The 22,054-nt window shown below is 30.8% G+C and overlaps 1 protein-coding gene across 2 annotated transcripts in view; it reads left to right on the plus strand.

Moving 5' to 3' along the window:
* Positions 1 to 22,054, plus strand: part of LOC659034 (CAP-Gly domain-containing linker protein 1) — a 69,119-nt gene that overhangs the window by 20,096 nt on the left and 26,969 nt on the right. For both annotated transcript variants that reach the window (XM_008199614.3, XM_064355232.1), the window contains exons 5-6: positions 15,650 to 15,733; positions 19,170 to 19,262. In XM_008199614.3, the coding sequence (XP_008197836.2) occupies positions 15,650 to 15,733; positions 19,170 to 19,262 (177 nt within the window). The remainder of the gene's footprint in view (positions 1 to 15,649; positions 15,734 to 19,169; positions 19,263 to 22,054) is intronic.

The raw sequence follows: 22,054 nt of genomic DNA on the forward strand, positions 1-22,054 counted from the left end.
CAAGAAATTTATTTTCGGTTTTTGCTTGTTTCCTAATTGGAAAAAACAATCCAACAGGGAAAGAAATTGTGTTGTACACACAACAGGAAATTTTTTATTTACATACAATTGAGACTTTGTAGAATTGTACACTTAATGGAATTACGAAAGAAAATTTCGAGTCTTTGTGTTAATTGTAATGATTACTTAGGTTCTAGAAAAATTTGCCCCGCGCCTCCACCAAATTTCTGCCTGATTTATTTTGTTAGGTTTATTGAAACACGATGTTCCGCTAACGGTGGATTTTTTATGTGAATATCGATGTGAAATTTAACACCGCGTCTGAAAGATTCCAGAAAGTGTATAAAGTTTCTCAATGTACAACTTTTACCGTAAGAGATTTGTTTTTCCACAAAACTGTAATTACAAGATTGTTTTCAATTGAGATTAATTTAGTCTTGTTTGTGGAAAGGAATTTGATGTTCAGACCTAATTATGGTCAAAATTGAAAGGTAATTTAACTTTGATAAAAAACCAATCCTGATCAGAGGTAAAACTTTCATTCATTGTTCTACTGAACTCGCCTTATCAAGCTACCACGATAGAATGCAATTCTCGAACCTATTTTAAAAAGAATAGTTTATTTTTTATTAACTGCCACGATAGAAAGTTACATTAATTGACCTTTGTGTTTTTTCTTGATTATTTTAATTACTTCATGTACCTGTTACTATTTTTATCCAACGTTTATCTTTGAATGTCCATATTAAGTAGGTTTAGATTTTACTGTTCAAGGCAATTGTTTATTTTTGTAAAGCATGTTGTGGAAATTTCACATTTATTTTTCTCAAATCTAGTGATCCAGGGATTAATTTGCAATTATAATATGTATCCTACAAAAGTTTGGGAAAACCATAAGTTTAAGTTTTTTAAGAATACATCGAAAAATTTTGTTCAGGCGTTTTGAAATTTTCCGTTGATTTCTTCTTGCAAAACTTGAATTAACCGGAAAGATTTTTGGTTATTTAGGACAGGGAGTAATAGATATTTAGATTTTTCGTGACGTTTCGATTTTTTATTAAATCTTCATCAGGATGCAGTAATGTCAACTTCAAGTAAGACGTATCATTACTACAGCCTGATGAAGATTTAATAAAAAAACGAAACGTCGCGAAAAATATAAATTTTAATTACTCCCTGCCCTAAATAACTAAAAATCTTTTCCGGTCATATTTTCCAAGGACATAAATAACTTTTTTCTAAAAAATCTAAACTTTGATTTATTGAAATACAAAAAACTACTAATGAATCACCCTCTAGGTATAACAAATTTGGAGCTAAAGGCAAACTGTCCCTATACTTAAAAATATCTACAAATTCGAAATTCAATTACTTTCTTTTTAATTTTGCTCTGAGACTGGAACTGGCTAATTGTAGTCATTTTACACCGAAGAATTTCAAACAAAAAGGCTTTAAAATTGTTTCAAAATTAGTGCTGACAAAAGTTAACTTTTTTGTTTTAAAACCATAAGTTTTAAAAATTTTAAAAGCATGCAGCGAAAAATTTTGTTCAGGTGTTAATTTTAATTTTTTTTGCTGATTTCTTCTTGCAAAACTTGAAATAACATTTTCTAAAAAATCTAAACTTTGATTTATTAAAAGTTAAATAAAAACATATTAATGAATAACTCTGTAGGTGGTATAGCAAATTAAAGCTAAAGACAAACTGACTATAGCTAAAAAAATTCTACAAATTCCAAATTTAATCACTTTTTTAATTTTTCTCTGAGACTTGAATTGGGCAATTTGTAGTCATTTATCACAGAAAAATCTCAATGAACAAAAAGGCATTCAAATTGTAAAATTTTGTTCTGTCGTCAGATTTGAATTTTTTCGTTGATTTCTTCTTGCAAAACTTAAAATAACATTTTGTAAAACATCTAAACTTTGATTTATTAAAACCCAAAAAACACATATTAATGAATCACCCTGTAGGGTGATTGTCACTAATTTGTCGCTAAAGACAAATTGACTTTATAGGTAGCTAAAAAAAATTCTACAAATTCAAAGTTTAGTCACTTTTTTGTATTTTTTCTCTGAAACTTGAATTGGGCAATTTGTAGTCATTTTACATAGAAGAATCTCAATCAACAAAAAGGCATTAAAATTGTAAAATTTTGTTTGGGCGTCAATTTTGAATTTTTTCGTTGATTTCTTTTGCATAACTTAAAATAACATTTTCTAAAAAATCTAAACTTTGATTTATTAAAAGCCAAAAAAACATATTAATGAATAACTCTGTAGGTGGTATAGCAAATTAAAGCTAAAGACAAACTGACTCTATAGCTAAAAAAATTATACAAATTCCAAATTTAATCACTTTTTTAATTTTTTTCTGAGACTTAAATTGGGCAATTTGTAGTCATTTTTCACAGAAAAATCTCAAATAACAAAAAGGCATTGAAATTGTAAAATTTTGTTCTGTCGTCGGATTTGAATTTTTTCGTTGATTTCTTCTTGCAAAACTTGAAATAACATTTTCTAAAAAATCTAAACTTTGATTTATTAAAAGCCAAAAAACATATTAATGAATAACTCTGTAGGTGGTATAACAAATTAAAGCTAAAGACAAACTGACTATAGCTAAAAAAATTATACAAATTCCAAATTTAATCACTTTTTTAATTTTTTTCTGAGACTTAAATTGGGCAATTTGTAGTCATTTTTCACAGAAAAATTTCAAATAACAAAAAGGCATTAGAATTGTAAAATTTTGTTCTGTCGTCGGATTTGAATTTTTTCGTTGATTTCTTCTTGCAAAACTTGAAATAACATTTTCTAAAAAATCTAAACTTTGATTTATTAAATGCCAAAAAAACATTAATGAATAACTCTGTAGGTGGTATAGCAAATTAAAGCTAAAAACAAACTGACTCTATAGCTAAAAAAATTATACAAATTCCAAATTTAATCACTTTTTTAATTTTTTTCTGAGACTCAAATTGGGCAATTTGTAGTCATTTTTCACAGAAAAATTTCAAATAACAAAAAGGCATTAAAATTGTAAAATTTTGTTCTGTCGTCGGATTTGAATTTTTTCGTTGATTTCTTCTTGCAAAACTTAAAATAACATTTTGTAAAACATCTAAACTTTGATTTATTAAAACCCAAAAAACACATATTAATAAATCACCCTGTAGGGTGATTGTCACTAATTTGTCGCTAAAGACAAATTGACTTTATAGGTAGTTAAAAAAATTCTACAAATTCAAAGTTTAGTCACTTTTTTGTATTTTTTCTCTGAAACTTGAATTGGGCAATTTGTAGTCATTTTACATAGAAGAATCTCAATCAACAAAAAGGCATTAAAATTGTAAAATTTTGTTTGGGCGTCAATTTTGAATTTTTTCGTTGATTTCTTTTGCATAACTTAAAATAACATTTTCTAAAAAATCTAAACTTTGGTTTATTAAAAGCCAAAAAAAACATATTAATGAATAACCCTGTAGGTGGTATAGCAAATTTGAAGCTAAAGACAAACTGTCTCTATAGCTAAAAAATTTCTACAAATTCAAAGTTTAATCACTTTTTTATTTTTTCCGTGAGACTTGAATTCCACGATTTGTAGTCATTTTACACAGAAGAATGCCAATCAACAAAAAGGCATTAAAATTGTAAAAACTTGAAATAACATTTTCTAAAAAATCTAAACTTTGATTTATTAAAAGCAAAAAAAACATATTAATGAATATTCCTTGGTATAGCAAATTTGAAGCTAAAGACAAACTGTCTCTATAGCTAAAAAATATCTACAAATTCCAAATCTAATCACATTTTTTATTTTTTTCTGAGACTTGAATTGGGCAATTTTTAGTCGTCTTATTACACAGAAGAATCTCAAACAAAAAAAGGCATTGAAATTGTTAAACTTTGTTCAGGTGTCAGTTTTGAGAATTTTTCCGTTTATTTTATCTTCTTGCAAATAAATAACATTTCCTAAACTTTGATTTATTAAAAACAAAAAAAAACATATTAATGAGTCACCCTGTAGGTATAGGAAAGTTGGAGCTACAGACAAAGTGTCTCTATACCTAAAAATATCCACAAATTTTAGATTCAAACACTTTTTTAAATTTTGCTCTAAAACTTGATTGAACAGTTTCTAGTCATTTTACGCAGAAGAATCTCATTATTTAGAAAACATCGAGTCCTGATTCCGCTTACATTTTCGTAATAAACTCCCGCAGCAGGACCGCAATCCTCGATCTTTCCTGCAGCGAGGTCAAAATCCTGCTTGCAGGATCCCCGCAATCACTCCTGCAACAACCCACCAGTCTGGCCAAACAAACCACCGCTTTCCTCATTACTCATTAGCTATTTGTTTATCCTTTATCCCAACTATTTCGGCACATACACATTATAAATATTTCCGAGCGTTTGCGACACCGTCCGACCTCTTCATTTCCAGTTTGAGGTTAGAGTCTTCCAGCGAATCGACGCACAGTTACCGGTCACCCGGCAAAGATGTGTGATCGAGCGGCCTTTCCAGCAGGAATTATCCTTTGATCGCAGTGCAGCAGTGCCTTAAAACGCCCGCCGTAAGGACCGAACTCGCGTTCTTCGTGCGTGTGTCAATTGATGTGTTGTGATAATTTTAGCACGTTTATTTTTATAAGGATGCATCAGATTTGTCTCAATTGCATTTGGAGGTGAAGAGTGATGACTTTTTTTCACTTATTTCAATTTGTGAAAACACGGGTCTTTAATTATTCGAGCCAATGGTCCGAAAAAATTCGGACCAAATGTGGGCTCTTATCGGTGCGCGAATTGATTACGTCAAAAAAGGTTAATTCCGATTAAAATTTTCAATGTCGTATTATCTTCCATTTTAGCGAATCAAACAAATTTTGTATTTCTATTGTTCCAGTGCCGTAAAAAACTCAATTACACTTATTACGTTCACCAGAAATTTAATTAGCTATTATTCAGTCGCGAATTTTTTTTTTCAAATTTCTGAAACGTTTTCCCAGCGATTATTTGTCACAAAACAACGCCACACATGTGAGCCTCTTAACTTTTTTCCTGTTGTCTTTCCCAAGTCATGGCTTTAAATTCGTTGTGTTTTATCACGAACGCAGCACCGTAACGTTTTGATAATTCATGTGGGGGCTATTAGGTGACTCACCCTCTATGATAGGGTTGCTTGTGTCTCTATGGAGGCGTTCATTTTTGCATCACCCTACCGTTGCATAATTAAGAAATGGAAAGCGATGTGAGAATTTTAAAAGCAACGCTGGCAAAAAGTGAAATGTGTTTAATGAAAGTAAATAAAAGAATGAACGTACCCTTCAAAATTGAAACCTACTCACCTTATTTTGAAAGAAATTCAAGGTTGAAAATGTTGGGTCGATCACCCACTTAATTCCAAACTGATTGATTTATACTGTTACATTACCTTTTTTTCTGGGCTTGTGGGATGTTTAGATAATACGGAAAAGTAAAGATAGGAAGTAAATAACTGTGAGTGGCTTTAAATGGAGAAAATGTCAGAAGAGAATGTCGGCAATGGCAGCAGATTACCAAACGAGGATAAATACTGAATAAAATTTTGGTTTCTTTCATGTTGTATGTTGTAAAAAAACGGAAAATGTAGGGATTCTACACGAAGTGGGCGATTTTCGAATTTCGAGTTTGGAAATTTTTAGTGTTTTTGAGAAAGTGTTTATTTTGAAATCGTGTATTTTGAAACATTTTATTTTTTTTAGTTTTGTGTTATTAAATTAATAACTAGAATCTCAAAAAGAAAAATAACATTTTAGCACAGACAAATTTTAGCTTTTTCTGACTAGTCGTATGATGAAAAACAAACTAGAATTTACCGTGTCTTGACTGTGATAAAAAATCACTACTGAAAATACAATGTGTTCAAAAATGGTTGTTCATCACGTCACCTATGAATGTAATGTGCCGCTTAATTAAAATTGTGAATGCCGTCAAAGTGACAGATATGTCAAAATAATGTAAAAAAAAGTTCGAATTCAAAAATGAAACAACACAACACAAAAATCACGGAAATAGAAAACACAAATCAAAGCAAAACTTATACTTGAAACAACTTTGCCGAAAAATGCAAAAAAGTGAGTAAAAAGCTAATTCAAATATTTGACAATAGTCATTCAAACGAAGCGGCACAAGGAATTTGAATTCCATAGTCGACTTGATGAACAACCATTTTTGAACACATTGTATTAGAATGCTTGGTTCTTCCCATAATTATTATTTTTACTGTTAATTAACAGCTTGCATAACAGCTTCATAATGATTTAAATTATTGTGATTAGAGTGATTGGTGTTGTCTTCCGAAGAAATTATTTAATTAAGAAATACATAGGACTAAAACATGGTGATTTTATATCTACAGGGTGGCCCAGCTCAGCTTCCGTCTTCTGTAGCTCAGTTCTTAGTAAAGTTGGACTTTTAATATTTTGTAGACGTTATTTATTTTTAGACTCCAGGACGAATTTCAGGAAAATATTTTTGGTTATATAAAATGTCTCAAAAAAGTATGACGCCATAATACTATTTTTTTAATGGCATGCTATTTTTTTAGTGCTCATTCGGATATCTTTTTAGCTTCTTACATGTCCTTAAAGTTTTTTTTTATCAATTCAGGGATTATTTTTCTTAAAAAAAAATCAAAAAAATCGGATTTACACCTTTAGTTTTAAAAATTAATAAAATAAAAAAAATTAAAAATAAATAAAATACAAATAAAAAATATAATAAAAATAATAAATAAATAACAGACTTATTAATGAAGTTAGATTGATCTGAATTACTACAGGGTGTTTACAATTTATATTCAAACATTTTAAACTTTATAGCCTTTTATTTTGTTTATTTCAAATGGCAACCCTTATTTAGTTTTATACCATTTGATGGTGAATTAGAAAATTAACGTTTTTTCTTATTACAACCTAACACATTTCTAAGTTATTTGATAAAAAAAAATTGTCAACTATTTTAATGACAAATTTAGTGAATACATATTTTAGGTGATTTTAACACCGTTTCTTTTTATGTCAGTCGATGCAGAAATAAAAAGCAAAATTTTTTTGTTATCACAACCTTATTGCAAATCCTAACACATTCGAAGTTATTTGCTATAAACTTATTCTATCAGTGACTGATTAAAAGTGGAACATGGTTAAGGCAAATAACTCCGAATGTGTTAAGATTTGCAATAGGGCTGTAATAACAAAAAATTTTGCTTTTTTAATTCCGCATCGAACGATGTAAAAATAAACAGGGTTGGTTAAATTTGTCAGTAAAATAGTTGACAAAACAAGTTTTTGGCAAATAACTCAGAATGTGTTAGGATTTACGTTAGGACTGTAATAAGAAAAAAATTTTTAATTCTGCATCGAATGATATAAAAATGAACAGGGGTTGCCATCTGAAATAAGCGAAATAAAAGATTCTAATGTTTAAGAAGTGTGAAAATAAATTCTAAACACCCCGTAGTAATTCAGATCAATCAAACTTAATTTATAAGTCTGTTAAACCTTGTTCAAGACCTACATACTAATAATGTCATCTAAAAGCACCGTTTCTATTTTTTATTAATTTTTAAAACTAAAGGTGTAAAACGATTTTTTTTTGGTTTTTATTTTTTTAACAGTAAAAAATTAAAAAAAAATTTAGGGACATGTTAGAATCTAGAAAGGCATTCTAATAAGCAGTAAAAAATAATAGCATGCCATTAAAAATATATTATTATGACGCCATACTTTTTAAGACACTCTGTATAATCAAAAAATATTCTCCTAATATCCGTCCTAGAGTAGAAATAACGTGTGCAAAATATCAAAAGTCTAACATTACTAATAACAAAATGCAGAAGACGTGAGCTAAGCTGGACCACCCTGTATTTTAAGATATGATTTGATTCAAGTTCAAAAAAAATCGATCAAAGTCGAATTTTCGTTTGATCGTTCGAAAAAATACGGTATTTTTCCTAAAATCAATGTCCACTTTTATCTCTTATTTATAGTGTAAATAGAGATAAAGGCATTGCTAATTTTAATCTGCTTTATTAATTAATTTTAAATTGCCAACACCAAGTCCAAGACAAACATTAATTGAAAATTGGAGACCAGTTTTTAATATCAATATTGGAATAAACATTACCCTTGATAATGTATTCACCTACGTCATATTGTAGATAATGAACAACAGAACATAATGTCAATATTATTACAACCTACCTACATACTTGAAATTTGATTGAATTAAGTTTGTAAAATTAATAACGTAGCTGTAGTAAGCCCATTCACAGATCAAATTACCATACATTTGGATGTTGTTGAAATTTTGCTTAATTCTTGAAAAATCTGGTTAACAACCTTTGGGTTGAATTACCTGTCTCACAATTCACTTGATTAGATCGATGCCTTCGAGGGCAGAAATTATGCAAATCTCAGTTCCAGTATCAAATTGTAATTTCCCCCCGGCGGCCGATTGTTTTATTGTTGAAATGAAATATCGCCTTCGCCCAACTATCTATCACTGTTTTTTAATTGTGCAGTTTGTAGTACTTGCATGTAGTTCGTAATTTATTGGTATTGTCGCCCAACGTAACAGATAGATCTAGGACTATCACTTTAAGAACGGATAAGAGAAGTACCGTTAAATGTTAATGTAGCCTGCAGGACTTACAACCTGTTTTTGCAGGCATTTTTTCACTGGGTTTCTTGGTACCTGTAGTAGCGTACGGTGCATAGTAAAAAGAGTGCCAGAGGGTTGGCCAAGACAATACTCCGACATCCGCTATTATATAAAACTTGCATAACCCACGCCTGTTGTTTTATTTGCTTGAACTCTGTATCAAGTGCGAGAGGATTTTATTGGGTTAACAAGGCCGTAAGTAGGTGATTTGTGGCTTGTTACTCTTATTTAGTTTCGACAAGGTGATCGGCATGTGCAATTGATGATTAGAGATGCACAGAATTAATTAAGTCGAGTGTCAAGGGTACAATGCGCTATTTTTAGGTGTTTTGCAAACGGTTTGTTTGCTTCTTGATTAGAGGCTTAAAGGCGAATTCATGTGCATATAATAGGCGCAACCTTGAATTTTTCTTGGATTAAAATTGGTAAATCTAGTGGAAAACCATAAATTGTTACAAGCGTTTCAAATTGCAAAATAATAGGAATTCAGGCATTAGACACTGATGATCAAATACGAATTAAGTCGGATTGTACGACGAAATATGCGCATGTCAGTCTCCAGGTTTATTATTTATTTTATAAGGTATCAAGGAACGAGGACAAATTAAATATTTGCTTAGGTTAACGTTCTAGAGATATTTTATAAATCCAAGAGGAAAATTGTGTTTTGCAAAATATAACACTTCTCTAAAACTGTTTTACACAAAGTATAACAAAGAAAGAGCTTTAGTTTTTACAATAAAGAAAAAAAACGAGTTTATAAAATTTTTGTATTTTTGTATTTACATTCAGGGCCAAAAATTGCAACTTATATTTTTTGAAATTGAAGAAGTATCATCTTTCTACTGCAACATACAAAGCCGATACACTCTAAAAAATAAAATAAAAAGCTTTCAAGAAAACACATACAGGCTGAACCAAAAGTAACGCACAAAATATTCATATCTTTGTTATTAGTCATTTTTTAAGAAAATCCCCGAATAGGTCGATTTAATTTTTTTAAATGACAACCGACATTTTTGATTTCTGTTTTCCATTGCACACCTTTGTCTTTCTAATAATAAGAAAAAAATAAATAAAAAAATGAGATTAAAATTAAAAAAATATTGACAAACAAATGGGCGTATCATTTTGTTCTTGACTTATTTTATAAACAACAAATAAATAAAAAACAATTACCCTTTATACAATAAAGTACGAACAAAAAGTTGAAGCTCTTTGTATGATTCTCTCAAAAACCTTTATTTTCTTTTTTGGCTTTTTGAATGTTTTTGTACTTATACCAGTAAAATAAAAATTGGTACTACAGTGAAACCTCCTTTAACGGACATCTCAGAATAACGGACACCTTTTAACGGACAAAACCTATATTAAAATTTCCACCTCCTATTAGCGGACAGTTCTCCACAACGGACAATTGAAGGTTCCCTATCGGTGTCCGTTGTTGAAAGGTTTTATTGTATTACCTGTTTCAAAACTATAAAAACGCCAACGTCGTATTTTCTCTGAAAATTAGCTGTTATAAATTATTCATTCACTAAAAAAAAAATAACAGCTAATGCAATTTTTTACTTTCAAAGAGAGATCTAATCACTAATAATTATTTTGGTTTTATCAATTATATTTAAAAAAATAATTCGGTAAAATGGAGTTTTGTAGTTTTGAAACAACTAATATGTTTTTAAAGCACTAATCATAAATGTTAGTAGTTGTCATTAAAATTAAATAAAAGATAAAAGACGTTAAATGTCATTATGGTGTTTTTGAGGCAAAATGTTGCATTTAAAAAAATTAAATAGGTTTGTTCTAGGATTTTTTTAAATTGCTCATAACATGGATATGCATTTTGTGCGTTACTTTTAGTTCTGTTATATTTATTACATTTCCAGCTTCTGCAGATTTCCTTTAAAATTTAGGAATATTCTTAACTTTTTTCGATTAGTTTACGGTTTACCTATTGTAAGATATTCTAAATAAGATTTAGTTATTTTTTATTTAACTTTCCTAAAAAAATTAACCATTATTCTTGTGTAAATATATGTTGAATTGTCATTTAGAAAGAATCAAGGCAAAAAACACTAATTTTGCTTCAAATATCCAGAGGATACGAATTTTTTGCGTTTGGTTCGAAGAATTATTGGCTTAACTTTAGTTTACTTTAGTTTAATGCAAATTAAAAGCAGAATTTTCTAACAAAAATAAATTAATTTGAAGAAAATTTTCTTTTCTTGAAAAATTAAAATCATGTCTGTTTTTTTCGTCGTTAGAATACATTTCCAATTGAAATAATTTCAGTTAGTACAAGAAAACGAATGACAGTTTTACCTTTTCTAAGTTGATCTTATTGGTACAAGTGCAAGCACAGGGTGAGTCAATAGTGGTTTACTTCTGATTTTTTAAATATGCAACCAATAATACTGATTACAGCTGACCAGATCGATAATCTTTAAAAAAAATTAAAATTAATCTACGATTACATTGTTCTGAGTATTGTCAAGTCTGTCTTGACAAATTGCTAAAATTTCATTATGGACTATTATTATCTAAAAATAAAAAACCACTGTTGATTCAATTAATGTTTTTAAATATTATGAAACAAAGTATCTAAGTGGAAAGTGCAATTAGTATTATTGGTTGAACCCACAATTGACTCACCCTGTATTACCTGGTCAAGGGTGTAGTCTCAAAGTAGACATAACCCTGTATGCAGTATTTCATAAAATATGCAACACGTAGCAAAATATGCATTTTTTTAAATAGTTCATTTGAAAATAAACTCCAAAAATTCAAAGTTTGGTTAGTAGATAATACTTTTTTTCAAAATTTTTTTTACATTTATACAAACTTTATTTATTACAGTACATGACCATAAAAATACATTTTGACCCTAATGCGCAAATGTTGTAACAGTGGACATTTAATGGCATTTATTTTTCATAAATAAAATTTTTCGGACTTAATACCCGCCTTTAATTTTATGTGAATGACTTGAAATCGCTTTCATGTCAATTACATGACGCTATCTTTAAATATAGACAACCGAAAACCTGAGTTAAAATATTTTAGCATAAATAACGTTCGTCGTTATTTCGGTAACGTAACAAAAATACTTCTTTAACTGTCTGAGATTTCGAGAAAGCCTTTTATTTGAACAGTTTTTATCTAAATGTAGTATGTATTTAAAAATTGCATCATGAAACTTTATCCACTCGCTAAACGTATTTCTCACATTTAACTAACAAATGAGTTGCCACTTTCGTAAAGAGTTACATAATGTTTCAGTCGGCATAACAATGTAATAAAATTTAAAAAGCAAATTCTGGTAGCATCATAATTAAATTGATTTGTTTAATTGGCTGTAATTAAAAATAATGACCAGGGAGGAACTTCCGAAAATTGGCGTAGTGCCATGTGGGCTTAAAGTCGTACCGTAATTTGTGGACGGTTATGGCAATTTAACCTCCCTGATCCATATTAAATCACGGAGTCGCCGACAAATTGTCTCAAACTTGGATTATCACGCCTCATTGGCTCCTCATCGCTTTCAATTAAGTGAATTATGTTTCTATTTTCGTCTGATTGTTAATGCGACCCACCCTGGCATTAGCGCATACCCTCTGCATGCAAATTGCGAACAATTCGCATCATCCCTGAAAACCGGTACGAATTTGTCGTTACGGTACTGAAATAATCCCAGTGCAGTGCACTAAATTGCTAATAGGCTGTATAATGCGTCCGGTTGTAGCATAATGCATGATATTACCATACACAGAATATAGGCACGTGTTCCTGAATGCCGCCCGATTTCGATCGAGTCCTGCACGTTTTGTTATTGTATTTTCGTGGGCTATTTAGAGAAGCGAATTATAGGTCGTCGACGACGGCCACAGCTGACTCCAGACAAAAGCCTTGCTGCATTTAGATTTCTTAATCCGATTCAGTAATACTCCTACAATTTCCAGTCGGTTTCTTCCTGCTCAAAGTCGCGCGATCGGAGCTAAAGATAGCCACAATATGATTGTTTTACGGCCTGAGATGAAAGATGAACAACACTAACACGCATTTGGCCAAAATATGACCCCAATTGGTGAAAAGCAGGGTTTCAGCGGTTTTATTTTGGGAAATATCAAACAATACTTTTTTGTTTCTTGAACTGATCGTGAGGACCACGGATATCTAAGAGTTAGGATGCACAAATTAAACGTTACCGTCTTGCATAGTTCCGTTAGTGTCGCCAGAGAGCGCATTTGTTCCATTACCGTCAGAGCAATGAATTTGAAAAAATGGTTGTATTTGCATAACGGTTAAAACACAGCAAACAACAAAATACAGGCAGATGGAGCATTAAATTCTCAATAGTAAGACGTAATCATAATGCAAAAATTTTATCATAAACTATATTTAAAAGAAAATTGAAACTTTTACCAATTCGCACTCGGCCCCATATTTTTCAAAACGCTGCGAATACGGTTACAGATACAAGAAAAATGTTTAGAAGAAAGTTGTAGAGAATTAAATTTTCTACAAAAAAGTCCGCGTGATCATATCCCTGTCATCAACCATTTAGGCCCCAAAGTCGTTCAAAGACGTTCAAGTGACGGATTTGCTTCATTTTGCCGGTGGTCAAGTATTGGAAAGTTAATTTATACCTAAACCGTTGAAGATAGAAACATGGTGTCGCTGACTTTTTTGTAGCAAATCTAATTCTCTACAACTTTGTTCCTTACACTTTTTTTGTATCTTGAACCGTATTCGCTGCATTTGCAAAAATATTAGGTGGAACGCAAATTGATAATTCTAAGCGATAATTCTTTGCGCACCGTCGCATATTTCTCAAAACGCTGGGAATACGGTTCAAAATACAAAAAAGTTGTAGAGGATCAAATTCTTCTCGGCAGTTTAGATATAAATTAATTTTCTATTTTACTTGACCACCAGTAAAATGAAACGAATTCGGTCTTTTCTACATTTTTTCCAAGTAAATAAATTTTTTTGTTGACAGTTAATTTCGATATTAATGAATTATTTTACCTAAAAAAATATGTATTAATAGACCTCATTAATATACTCTTTTTCATTAAGTAACTGTTTTTTGGGATTTTGACGTTTTGATGATATTTTGATATAAATAACAATATTTGTCGATATATCGATAAAAATATGGGTATTTATAGATAAATGAGAGTATCTAACGAATATTACTGTTAAATTTTAAAAAGTTGAAATGGTAATATACTTGTTTTTTTTTGTTAAAAACATATATGTCTAAATTATACAGAGAGATCATAAAGTTTTGTACTTATAGTTAAGAAGCTAATGTTTTTGCAAAAAATGCTTGGACCTGTCGATTTTTTATTTTAAATCACCATCTTTACACATACAAATTTTGTTAGTGACGTCATTTGTTTTTAAACTTTGATGTCATCCTCAATTTTTTGGGTTGGCAAACCTCAACTGTTTTTGGTTTTTATTACATTTTTCAGTTCTCTATTCAACAATTGTACAAAAAATAGAATCTTGTACAATTTTTTTTTTGAGAATATTATCAACTTTTTTACATTCTAGTTCCAGAACAGATGACTTTTCCAACACAATTTTTCTATTAAAAGATGTTAATTTAAAAACAACAATCGACGTGTTTGGTCGATCTTTATAAAAAAAATTGCACAATTAAATTATGAATTTAACTCCAAACTAAACTAAAACGATATTATCGAAATCTGTCGGAATATTGATAATTATCGATATTTATCGGCCTTTGCTACAATATATTCAAAAATGATTGTTCATCAAGTCGACTATGGAAATTAAATTCAATGTGCCGCTTTGTTCAAATGATTATTGTAGTTTCAGTACTGTCATCTCTGTCAAATCATTGAATTAACTTTTCACAATTTTTTTGCATTTTTTGGGCAGTTCTTTCAGATAAAGGGTTTGTTTTGATTTGTGTTTTATATTTCCGTGATTTTTGTGGTTGTGTATTCTCTTATTTTACATTCAAAGCGTTTTTACACTATTTTGCCGGATCTGCCACTCTGACGGCATTTACAATTTAAACTAAGCGGCACATTACGTTCAAATTTCAGAGGTGACTTGATGAACGACCATTTTTGAACACATTGTATATCGATATATCGATAAAAATTCCCTTGTCAACGAAAAAATATTATCATAAACCCGTTTGTTAATGGGCGATTAATAAACTCAACTAAATATTAAAGGCACTCACTCGCTATCGCTCGTTTGTGCTTTAAACAGTATCGTTTATTAATCACCTTCATTACCAAAATAGTTTATTAATATAAAAATTAAATCAAAAACGATTTGGCGTCGAGCAGCGCCCTCATTTTACTCTGCCGTATTATTTTTTTGGGTTACGAAAATCGGATAGTTCTCCGTAGTTAGGACTTAAATAATGCATTAATCAATTTTCTTTCTAAAGAAACTTTTGATTCAGACTTTAGTTTCTTTTTGCGGCCCTGTATAGAGACGGCAGCGGAATTCTGAAATACGTGACTAAAATAAGACCCGTGTTGTTCAATTTTTATATTCAAAGTTCGTGTGGTTATTTACCTGCTTCGTCTCGAATTTTACAGTTAAATGATTTTTCATGGTCACCTTCACTCTTCTGAAAGAAGACATCTATTCGAGGATGATTTGTAAGACTGGACTTTTTATAGAAAATTATAAATTATCGCTGTCAGCATCATGACACACTTACCCATCTGTGATATTTTTAAATAAAATTATGGTTCGAATTAAATTTTGAATAAAAAAATGGGGCAACATCCTTCGAAGGATAAACTAAATCGTTCATCATCCGAAAGGATACACACTAGGGAGCGGTTCGGTAGTTTTGGCAAGAAAGGTGAGACGGGTCAAAAACACGATAAATCTGTCATTGTTTTGACTTTTTCTTCTAAATTTGGGCATTTTGTTCCAGGGTCGTCCAAGAAACGCGAAGTGGTTCAAGTTACTCAAGTTTTAACCGCTTCGAAGCTACCAAGGCAAGCATCGCAAAACGAGAGTAAGTCGTATTTGTTTTCTTATCTCGAAATTCGGAAAATTTAAGCGGAAGCTTCAATTTTAATTGTGACCAAGATAGACCGACAGTTTGTAAATATACAAATATTAGACGTTCACCTATTAATTTATTTTTATCTCGTCGTGTACACACGATTTGGAAATATTCCAATTAGTCGAGTCATTCTTATCAACAGAATCAACACTTCTTGGATTCCTCCTCTATTTATCATTTTGTCAAGTGTTGAACAGGTTCCCTTGAGTAAAGTCTAGACGCTTGTGAACACACAGGTGGAAGTCACCTGACGACACAGCTGGTATTTTGTTCCACCTAGCGGAATCTTCAGCTGTGAAGTTTTAAATAACATGCAACAGGAAATAACTATCTTTGAGAAGACGACTCCTCGCCGCGTTTTTTCCAACCGAGCGGGATTTTAAATTAGACAGTGTAAACACAAGCCTGATTAACGTGCTGCCTACGAACGGCTTGTATATTATTGGTTGCATACTCCATAAACAAAGCTTTGAATTTCTCTTTGATTTGAACCTTATTTCAGCTTGATAAATATACTCTCCTCGATTACCTGTTTGTTTAAACTGAACTTTAGGATCTATTTCCATTAGATGACTACTCAGTCTTTATTACAACAGTTAATTGATCACAACAGTTAATATTTTTGAGAGTAAAATAAGCAATCAATTAGTTTAATTTGTTTAGGCATCCTTAAAACGCGTTTTTTTTCAAAATCAACTAAAATCCTGCATATTTTGTCTTTATGTGGCTACACTTTTCTATAAATTTTGCATAACTAATTCAAAATTATTTGGATGAAATTACATTAAGAAACATCACGATATTTCGGCACATTTTATCGTAAATATGTTTAGATCCGGTCGTGACAATTATTCTTACTTTCATCAAACTTTTTTCGTATCTTCGAAATTTTTAAATTTTTAATATGTACTCATACTACGGATATCTAAAGGTTAGGATTTGAGATGACGTAAAAATAAAGAGCGCAGTTCTTCCATTGCCGACTAAGTTTGCGGAACAATGACCTTGAAAAAGTTGTTGTATTTTTACTTTACTTATTGAAGTAAATACTTTACTTCCGGGAACAAAATACTACAGTTCAAAGTAGGTACATTCTGTTAATAGTAGGTACTTCTTCATAGGTCGGTAGCAATTTTAAAATCTTAAAAATGTCGAATTTTACACACAATCCATTCGATATTTAATTAACGAAATGCCTTCTGGTGTTGACGATTTACTTATCGAAAATAGTGACCCATAGTTTTCGAATATTTTCTCTGTTAATTTAACTGAATTAATCCATCTTTTATTATTATATTTGTTAAAAAAGCAAGGCAAACAATGGCCCCTTATAAAATAAAGCAAAATCGATAATATGAAGTCTTTTATGTGTAATTTAATTATCAATAAGTTTTTAATTTTTTTACAATATTTTTTTCTTTTTTGATTTTTTATTAAACTTATTTTTAAATTTTATGTTATACTTGCCAGAAAGATAAAGAAGTATACTATTGAAAATAATAACCATGTCGGTTGCCATTTAAAAAAATTAAAAAAGACGTCATTACTCAAAAGACGTCACACTGTTACAATGGTGTCAAAATGTAGTATTTTCAAGAATAAGATCGAACTGTTCAACGATTTTTTTGAAACATGACTCACAACAAATATATTTATTTTAGGCGTTACTTTAAACTCACTTTGTATATTCGGAAATTCGTTTTTTTAACGATTTTAAATTTTTAATATGTACTTGTACTACGGATATCTAAAGGTTAGGATATGAAACGACGTATAAATAAGACGTTTCTGTTCTCTATAGTTCTGTTAATATCACCAGAGAGCGCAGTTGTTCCATTACCGACTAAGTTTGCGGAGCAATGGTATTTAAAAAAAATTCTAACCATAAATATGCACTCTGCACCATATTTTTCAAAACGCTGCAAATACGGCTACAGGGACAAGAAAAATGTTAGGGAGAAAGTTGTAGAGAATTTAATTTCCTACAAAAAAGTCCGCGAGACCATGCCCCGATTTTCAATCATTTAGGCCCCAAAGTCGTTCAAAGACGCTCAAGTGACGGATTTGCTTTATTTTGCCGTTGGCCTAAAAACCTAAATTGTTAAAGATAAAAATATGGTGTCGCAGACTTTTTTGTAGAAAATTTAATTCTCTACAACTTTGTTCCTTACACTTTTTTTGTATCTTTAACCGTATTCGCAGCGTTCGCAAAAATATAAGGTGGATCGTAATCTGATAATTCTTTGCGCATCGATGCATATTTATCAAAACGCTGGGAATACGGTTAAAGATACAAGAAAATTGTAAGAAACAAATTTGTAGAAAATTAATTTTCTTATAAAAAAGTCCCCGAGACCACATTTCTGTCTTCAACGGTTTAGGTATAAATTAACTTTCTGTTACTTGACCACCGGTAAAATGAAACGAATCGTCGCTTTAGCGTCTTTGAACGTCTTTAGGGCCTAAACCGTTAACGATAGAGATATGGTCTCGCGGACTTTTTTAAAGGAAATTTAATTCTCTACAAATTTCTCATTTACATTTTTCTTGTGTCTTTAACCGTATTCGCAGCGTCTTGAAAAATTCGGGACTAAGCGCAAATTTTAAGTTTAAAATAACTTTTTTCTGATTTTTCTTATGAAAATTTTATTCGTCACTTTTTCTCAGTATGTTAGTACTGGAAAGCTTATCATTTATGCATTTTTTTCAAGTAATTGGTGAATTGGTTGGATTTAAATTAATTTAAAACGATTTGGCGCATTGACGGTATAACGCTTGAAGCGCCCTCATTTTTACTCTACCGTACTATTATTTTGGGTTCAGAAAATCCCGCGATTTTGTATCTCATTTCGTCTCCTAAGTTATAATCCTCCGTAATTTGTACTTCTAAAAGATACCTTGAAACCCTTCGGAAAATCCGAAAATATTGATTTTTTTTTGTAAACACACCTATGTTACATTTTTACTTTTTAGAGCTTATTTTTAGTAAGATTATTTTGAGCAAGAAAGACTTCATATGAGACGCTGACCCAAGAGGAATTAGCGGAACTGCTTTTAAAATTTGGAAGTTTTTGAATTCACTAAAGTTCAGGTCAAAATTCGTAAAGCGCTTCAGAATCGTTTCTTAGCTTAAAAGGCAAATAACATCATTAAAAACCAACAAGTTCCTCTCTTTAATTCAATTTTAGTTGATTGAAATTTATCAAATGAAATGAAATTTAATTCGGAAATAATTAGCAGCTGCCTTTTTAAAACCCAATTATCCAACAGTATAGAAATTTAGCTAGATTTTCACCTAATTTGTTCGTAATCAGGCCATCACATAACTTTGAATCATTTGGTGTAATTAGTGCATGTGTAGTAAGCCATTTATCATTTTTTCCAGCTAAGAAGACAACACCAACAACTTCCCTGAGTGAAAACAAACCAAAACGAACCCCGACAAGCCTTAAAGAGAAGAAGCAGCCATTAATTAAAGGTAAGTTATTTGACATCTCCGACAAGACAATTAATAATTCGTAACAATGGTAATGTTTCAACTGAAACAATACTGCCAGTGAAAACGTGAGAATGCTATTCGCCAATTAATACAATAAAAAGAGGTGTCCGAAAAATGACATCAATGTTTTTGTCTTCCGCGAAGATTTACCGTCCGAAACACATCACAAAGAAACTTTTACTTCTCTCTATTGTTTTTACAATCAGACACTCGTGTTACGTAAGCAAGATTCGATAGATAAGGCGTAACAATCGTAAAGGTCGGTGTAATTCGGTAAATTCCAAGCACATCCTGTGTTTAACTTGGCCATTGTGCTTCTATTTGTAGACAGGTATTTCGAGTAGCTTTCTTATTCGGATTTAAAGCACGGTTCCGACCTCGATTTTTTTCAAATCCGAGCTGAATATAGGCCGAATTAGTTCTGTGCCACTGGCTCGACTTATTAAATTGTTGATATAGAGCGACGCCCACGCACGACGAAAGTGCCAGAGAAAGGCACAACATCAACACGCGAAATAAATTTGGAAAAACTCTGACATAATTTGTGGTCAACGATAAGTTGGCATTATGGTACCGAAAAAATTAAATAATATGGTAATGGCTTGCTTGACTTTTACTTTCGACGTTAACGGAACCACCAGTTTGTTCCTCTTCGATTTATGGAGTCGTAATTTAGATAACGGAAAGTGGGAACCCACGCGGGAAATGAACACCCAGTAGGTGGATGGGCGCGCTTATTAATTACACCGCAAAAATCAAATTCGGTGAAATGTGCAATTATTACTTTTTATAGCCGAGTCTTTAGAAAGTGGCGATATCTTTGAAATAAAAACACTTTTTTGCTACTACGTGTTTGAAAGGGGTTAAATAAAGATGCAACAATCAAATGTTTAAAAAACGTTAGTGCCTTTGCACAATTATATTTTTTTTTACTCTTCCGGTTTACACAGGGAATAAATGAACTCTCTAAGGGGTTCAGTGCATATTTAATCCCTAGAGAGTAAATGATCCAGTTTAGTTCCTGTAGACAGAAACTAAATATCAATTTTAGACTCGGAAGTGCAAAAAACTAAATAATTTTGAAGTGACAAAAAATAGCGTATATACCTCGGAACCAAAATGTCTAAATTCTTTGTGTGGTTGTTGCTTCGCCCTCGAGGCAACTCCACTCCACTCACAGGATTAAATGCTGCACCTTAGACCCTCTATATACGGGGTGTTCCGTCTAAACGCCACAATGAAGTATTGAAAGTTCTAATAAAGATATTTATCTGAAAGTTGATATTCAGTCATAATGTGTTGAGTTCTGTCCAATGAAAATATTTTCAAGATGGCAGAACTTCCGGTTATACCGGAAGTCGCTAATAATTTTCTAATTTTAAATCGAAAACTATGATTTTCACTGCGTTTTTGGATTAGTTGAGTTATTTTAAAGGAGTTTTTATCAGCTTTCTCTATACCTAAGTTAAACCTTTTTTGAGGATTTTTTGAAAATTTTTGGATTTGCACCTGTCACTTAAACAATCGGTAACTCTCTTAGTTTTAAAGATTTTAAAATTATATTTAGAAAACTAAAAGAAAAAGCCCATATCTGTTTTGTAGTGTGTTCAAGATTGGAAAAAAGTTAAGAAACCCGAAAATTTTAAGGTTAAGTTTGGACAACTTCAAGTAACTTTTTTTTTTCAAATGGCATGTTCCAATTGTTATTTTACTAGATGGAGGAGAGTTTTGTTCTACATTGATCTTTATTAGTATTCTCTATGCCTATCTGTGATAATTTTCAAGTTATGATTTTTTTTTCATTATATAAAAATATTTGTGATTATACTTAAACGATAAATTCTGTTCGATAGACAAAATAAATTCATTAAATGTTGGTTTAAAAAACTTTAATTTCTCACGTTTTTTCATTCGTTTCCATGGTAAAGTATGAGAACAGACCTGTGGCTTATGAATTTTTCAACTGCAAGAAAAAGTTATTGTAACTTGAAAACTATTAAATATAAGTATAGGGATGCAAAATTAAATTCTATATTATTTAGTGAAATAAAAAATAAAAATTAGTTATGGATGCTTAAAGTATTGCAGACTTAACTTTAAAAATTTGGAGTGCGTTATTTTTTTTGGAAATTTGAAAACATCAAAGGAAAGATAGGCTTCCTCTTTCAAATGAGCTGACAAATATCACCAAATTTTGAAAAATGGCAGTTATTGATTTTTGAATTGGAAGTTGTAGATTAAAAAAAAATTAAAAACTCAAAATATTTCGTAAATGGCTAAATTTAGATATAGGGAGAGCTTTTATGAAAACTACCTTAAAATAACTTTAATATTTCAAAAACATATAAAAAAATATAGCTTTCTATTCGAAATAAGGAATTCCGGTATAACCGGAAGTGTCGCCATCTTGAAAATATTTTCATTGAGTAGGACCTAAGAGATTATAGTTGTATACAAATTTTTAGATGACTATCATAATTAGAACTCCCAATATTTCTAATGCGGGGTTTAGACGAAACACCCTGTATAATACAACGTGGAATTTTTAACTGGAAAAAATTTATAACTTTGATTTAGGCGATTTTGGTGAAAATTGCTGAAACAGGTCAATTTTTATTTTTCCTTGCTTACTATTTAATGCATAAAGTTTTTGTTTATCAGTTGTCAGAAATGCACAGCCACCTCTAACTTTTTTTTTCAAATGCAATAGTATGTGTCAAGTGACACCTCGTATGAAAGCCCATTTCGCAAGCATTACAACGCACTATTTG

Source organism: Tribolium castaneum, chromosome 2, assembly GCF_031307605.1.
Source record: "Tribolium castaneum strain GA2 chromosome 2, icTriCast1.1, whole genome shotgun sequence".
Classification (NCBI taxonomy): domain Eukaryota; kingdom Metazoa; phylum Arthropoda; class Insecta; order Coleoptera; family Tenebrionidae; genus Tribolium; species Tribolium castaneum.